The sequence below is a fragment of the Chinchilla lanigera genome, unplaced genomic scaffold (assembly GCF_000276665.1).
Source record: "Chinchilla lanigera isolate Chin_1 unplaced genomic scaffold, ChiLan1.0 scaffold00081, whole genome shotgun sequence".
Taxonomy (NCBI): Eukaryota; Metazoa; Chordata; class Mammalia; order Rodentia; family Chinchillidae; genus Chinchilla; species Chinchilla lanigera.
The window spans coordinates 8,182,375-8,188,776 of NW_004955482.1; the positions used below are offsets into that span (position 1 = coordinate 8,182,375).

Here is a 6,402-nt window from a genome sequence, read left to right on the forward strand (position 1 = left end):
AAAAAAAAAACAAAAAACAACCCACAAACTAAAAAGCCTTCAAAGCATACTGTAAAGGCTGTTACATAAATAGCCTGGTAACCAACATAGGTAGTGAATATTGTTTTTGTTAAGGTAAATATTATTTTCAGAGTGCTATATATTACACAAAATTAAAATTTTTTTTTCAACTTTTAAATTTAAAACTATGAAGTATTTCAAAAGTATAAGAATAAAGGTAAAGGAGCTCGGGATTTAGCTCAGCGGCACAGCACCTGCCTGGCAAGTGCAAGGTTGTGACTTCAATCCCCGGTACAGGAAAACAAACAAACAAACAAAAGAATCAATGTAAGTAATATAATTCTAGGCATAAACAAGATCAATTCCAAAAGGACCAAGAAAGACTTGTTTCCTTGTATGGGTTACTAGAGAGACCTTAATATAAAGACACAGCTCTGTGGCCTAAGTGCTTGCCTGGCAAGCACAACGTCCTGAGTTCGATTCCCCATACCAAAAAAAAAAAAAGATAAAGACATAGACAGAACCTCTGCTTTATCAGCATTCCCAAGCAGGCACAGACGTACCTCTGACCCTCAGAGGCAGCAAGCTAACTAAGGGGACAGCTTTGTCACAAGAGGACGCTCTTAACTTCTTAAGGCTCACAGTCTCAAGCAGAAGAATCAGCCCAACAACAAAAATGGTATTTGCATAGACTGAGTCATGAAAATTAAATTCTTTTCGGGTTTTGGTTGTTGTTGTTGTTTTATTTCTTTGAGACAGGATCTCATTATGCAGTTCAGGCTGACCTTGAACTCACTTTGTAGTCCAGGCTGGCCTCAAACTCGTGGCAGTCCTCCTGCCTCAGCCTCCTGAGGGCTAGGATTACAAACAGGTGTGTGTCACTACACCTGCTGAAAATTAAATTCTAATGTATGTATCACAATCTGCAACAAACTTACACACATGATTACGGAAACTGGCATGCATAAATTAATCAACTTTAGAACTAAATTCTAATTTGCTCACAAGTCCCTTTTGCATGTTATGGGCATTGTGAACTGCACAGTATACTCTTCAAATGAGGACCGTATCTCGTATGTTCTTCCTCAAAAGAGATTCGAAACAGATTAAATTTTAAAATAACTATACAACCACTTTTAAATTCTCCAAATACAGAACCATACTGTGTTTATTTCCTTTTTTTTTTTAAATGAAACAGGGTCTTGCTATGTAGTTCAGGCTGCCCTTGAACTTGTTTTGATCCTACTGCCTCAGCCTCCCTAGTGCTTGGATTATACATGTGTGCCACCACACCTGGCTTAAAATACATACGTTCATTAATAAGAAGGCTAGGGGCCGGGGATATAGCTCAGCGGCATAAGCACTTGCCTGGCAAGCCTGAGGTCATGAGTTCAATTCCTGGTACCAAAAAAAAAAAAAGAAGGCTCAATACCATCGAAGTATCTTGTTTTATGTTTGCTTGATTTTCCTGTTTTTTAAAGACAGGGTCTCGCTATGTAGTTCATGCCAGTCTTCAACTCACTATGTAGCCAAGCTGGCCTTGAATTTGTGGCAATCCTCTTGCCTCAGCCTCTGGAGTACTAAAATTACTGATGTGTATCACCATGCTTGGTTTATGTTTTGTTTTGTTTTGACCTTCATTAAATACATGCTTTCTATCCATAGGTCTCTCCCTTTCTCCCTTAGCCCTATGCTTCAATTTCTTCTTAGATTTATGGACTCACTTAAAAACTCAAGCTTCATAAACCAAATAGGACAAGAATTTTCAATTGAGTATACAGTAGCATTTCTTGACCATCAAATTGTAGGAAATCCTTTATAAACTATTTTGAATAGAACACAAAAAACTCATTATTCATGCTGCTAAAAGTACCAAGTAATGTTTTTTTGAAGTTTTAAGTTACTATCCCCAAAAGCAGCATTAAAATCTCCACTTTTCCTAAAATAAAGCGCCTCAATCATGTTATTCTAGAAAGCACATACTTCTTTTTTAAAAAAGTCTACATAATCTACATAATCACTGTGGAGAATCACTGCTTGAATAAATGCACTCAACCATGAGACACACTTAGCAGGTAAAAGCCTACCTCTTCTTGCGTAACTGGAGTCCATATCTTTAAATTGCACCACAACGAAGTCTGAACATTTGAACAAGATGCTCTCCATTATTTCTTCACGTTTTGGGCCTGAACTGGATTCTGAACTTTTCTCATGTGCAGCATCAAGTACCAAATCGCACTAAAACAAAAAATAAACAGAAATATTAAAATCAATTATTAAATAAATCTGACAGAAATCCTTTATTTCATCAAAGTGGTATTTCTTGTATGCCTTTGGCAAATCATTATTATTCAAAACTTCTCAAGTCTAAAGTTGGTCTTTGTTACTATGGTCTGTGTTAAGTACAGTAACTATAAAAAAGGGAAAATTAACCACCCTATCTCTCTTCTACTTCACAAGTTTGAAAACAGCTAAAACATTATAATAAGCACATATATCAAGAAATCTCTTCAATTATTAAGCCAGCCATTAAAATAATCAGTATTTGAAACAGAAGAGCAAAATTAAAACTCGTTTCAAAAATTAGGTAAGGTCAGGCATGGTGGTGCACACCTGTAATCCCACCACTTGGGAGGCTGAACCAAGAGGATCACTGAAAGTTCAAGACCAGCCTGAACTACCCAGGAAGACTCTGTTGCAAAAAAAAAAAACAAAAAACAAAAACTACACACACACACACTAAAACCCAAAACAGGTTAAAGAACAAGCATGAAGCTGTTTGTTTGGAGGCATAGTCTCACTCTGTAATTCAGGCTGACCTTGAATTCACTTTGTAGCCAAGGATGGTTTTTTGTCTTTTTTTTTTTTAATACCAGGAATCGAACTCATGACCTTGTGTTTGCCAGGTAGGTGCTTGTGCCACTGAGCTATATCCCCAGCTGTTTTGTTTTTTGAGACAGGGTCTTCCTGTGTATGTAGTTCAGGCTCATATTGAGTTTACCGTATAGCCCAGGCTGGCCTCAAACTTGCAGTGATTCTCCTGCCTCAGCCTTCAGAGTGCTGCGATTATAAGCATGTGCCACCATACCTGGCTCCAAGGCTGGTTTTGAACTCATGGCAATTCTCCTGCTTCAGCCTCCCAAGTTCTGGGATTACAGGGGTGCACTATTAACACATCCTGCTGTTCTTTTTTGGTTTTGTTTTTGAGATGGAGTCTCACTAAGTTGCCCAGGCTAGCCTTGAACTCACAATCCTACTGGCTTCAGCCTCCTAAATGCTGAAATTACAAACATGCACCACCACACCTGGCTCAAAATATTTTTTTAGTTTATAAGAAAAACTATCATATGAATTTAACAATGACAAATATACTCAGTTCATAACTATAAAGTGCTAAACCACAAAGTAACAGATACTATTTACAAAAAGATACAAACATACAGTAATTGATTTACCTTAATAAAAAAGAAAAGGGTAGAAATTACCTTAGGACTATATGTTTTAAAAACTCCTTCATATATACCTCCGTTTTTCACTTGTACTTCACATTTGGATCCCTAAAACATACAATTAATTTTTTAAGAAACAATTAATCTGCCCCATTGTCAAGAGACAAATGTTTTCATTTTAGATTTATAGTTCATCAGGCTTCATTCCATATTAGGTGTAACACAAAATTTCAAACCAAAATACAGTGAATTCTCAAAATTCTTCAAGAGGTTCTACTCAGTATGTAGTATTAATTTAAATATTGAAGTTAAACAATTAGATCCCCAGTACTATAAACAAAAAACATTTCAGACCCCATCTACTTTAGATGAAAATAATGCACAAAAGACAACTGACTATAAACACTATTTTACACATTGTAGGGTTAACAAGAGTAAGTTTACAGTGAGTTAGAAATTATTGTATTCTACTCCCAAGGCAATTCATTCCCAATAATCTGGTAACTTACAACAACTGATGTAAGTATATGAACCATCCTCATATTTGCATAGATTCCATCAAAAGAAATCTGGAATATTAAAACAGAACGCACTATTACAAATCAGTACTTCTACCTGCATATACATTAAAAGTTAACTTTTTTTCTTATGTTTAAGTTAGGTTTGTAATAACTTACATGTATTAAAGATTTGATTTATTATAATCTTTCACTTCCTCAGAAAACAGAGGTAATGTTTTTAACAATGAAATCATTCATACCAACTAAGAATGTGACTACGATTAAAAGAATAAGAAAACTAAACTTTATATATGAGGAAAGAAAAACTAAACCATCAGGAAATATGACAAATCAATAGTTAGGGAATAAGGGTTCACTCCAAAGTGACACTAAGGATTTGGGTGAACGATGAAACTATTCTACTATCTTGACTGTAGGGATAGTTATAGGATTATATGTACCTTTAGGGGTAAAGAAACCCTGGATTTGATCCCAGCACTGACCCCCCCGCCACCAAAACCCTCACAGACCTATACCCTAGAAAGTATGAAATACATCTTAATAAATAAATGAGGTAGGAGTAAGGATACACCTTTATACTAGAAGTCTAGCTAGCTTTTTAAGCATATCTGAATCAGTATGCGTGCTTAAAGAAATGTGGTTAGCTGGGCATGGTGTTGTACACCTGTAATCTCAGCACTCAGAGGTGGCTGAGGCAGGAGGACTGCTTAAGTTCAAGGCCAGCCTGGGCTACATAATGAATTCAAAGCCAGCCAAGATCCTTCCTATCTCAAAAAAAGAAACATGGTCACCATACCAGTCCATTATATATATATATATCTATAGATATATATATATAGTATGTGTGTTCTCCTGAAGTCAATCTGTCCAATAAAGGGAGAAACTAAAAAATTAGTGACAACTTCACAGTCAATCAATCATGGAATTTATGTCTACCTTATATTTTGCATGTCCATTTTAATTTTATTGATAAAGTTCCAAAACCTAAAACCAGAAGGCCTTTTCTAATAGAAAAAAATGAAAGAAATTTAAAAAGATTACACAAAATTAATTAGTTAATTCAATATAAATTAAACATGAACAGTTGAATGCACATTAATTTAACATAAAAAGACCGAAGAACTCTGCAAACTCCAGTCCTGTTACTCCACTTCTCTTCTGAAGGTTACTCATTTAGATTTGTCCTTAAAAATTTATAAGAGAACAAATAATTTATTGCATGTAACAGAAATACTATTTGCAGGCAATTTTATATTTTATAGTCATTACCAAAAAACCGCACATACAGCTAGTAATTTTATACTAACTACAAATCTGTATAAAAGTTATCTCGATAAAATTTAAGGGAATTTTTTCACTTTGCATTTGGTCTATGGTTATAACTCATGTTTTAGCTCCCAATTTTTTCAGACAGGTAACAATGAAGTTACTCACCGTAGACTGAGGCAGTCCTTTGCTACTGTTTCGACCTCTGAAAAAAATTAAATATTTTTATTAAATTCAATGGTCAAATAAATTAACCATTAAAAAAAATTTTGAAACAGGTCTCACTATATAGTTCAGGCTGGCCTTGAACTCACTATATAGCCCACACTGGCCTCAAACTCATGATCTTCCTGCCTCAGAACACTCTACAATTAAAAACCTCTTATAATGCCATTCAAAAACAGGCATTAAATATGTGGTGAGGACTCACCTACTATCATAGACTCTGAAAGTTACCCTATATGGCCCCATCTATGGTTGGCCAACCCAGAGACCCAGAACAGAGAGGGGTCGTAAGAGTAGGAAGAATGTGTACTTTGTCAAAATCAAACACATAATGAGACGGACCTAGTGGCGCATGCCTGTGACCCCAACTACTTGCTACTTGAAAGGCTGAGGCAGGATTGCAAGTCTGAGGACACCCTGAGCAATTTAACAAGACTGCTTCAATGAACCATCAATCAATCAGGCTTTAGATATAACAGCATTCCTTAGGTTCAATCCCCAGTACAACCAAAGTAGAAACAACAATAATAATTTTTTTTTCAAAAAGTAGCCTACTAAAAGAAAAATACATGAAATCAAAAGTAACCAATCACTTATAAAGAACTAATATACTAAAGAGCACATATAGAGTTTATTCCTGATTTAGTCAATGTATTTCACTAATATCAAGTCACCTATAAAAAAATCAAGCCTCAAGGCTGGGGACATAGCTCAATGGCATAAATGCCTGCCTGGTAAGCACAATGTCCTGAGTGCAATTCCCAATACCCCCCACCAAAAAACCAAGCCTCTAAAAACAGCTAATGTGGGCTGGGGATATAGCTCAACGGTACAAACGCCTGCCTAGCAAGCACAAGGTCCTGAGTTCAATTCCCAGTACCAACAAAACAAAACAAAACAAAACAAAAAAAACAGCTGATGCGCTGGTTGTGGTGGTGCAC

At 35.8% G+C, this 6,402-nt stretch overlaps 1 protein-coding gene across 1 annotated transcript in view; it reads right to left on the reverse strand.

Moving 5' to 3' along the window:
• Positions 1-5,441, reverse strand: part of Atxn2 (ataxin 2) — a gene marked incomplete at its 5' end in the record, with an annotated part of 86,406 nt that extends 80,965 nt beyond the window's left edge. Inside the window, 4 exon segments of the mRNA XM_013503648.1 lie at positions 2,088-2,238; positions 3,486-3,557; positions 3,959-4,018; positions 5,405-5,441. Coding sequence (XP_013359102.1) covers positions 2,088-2,238; positions 3,486-3,557; positions 3,959-4,018; positions 5,405-5,441 — 320 coding nt within the window.
• Between the last annotated feature and the right edge of the window lie 961 nt (positions 5,442-6,402).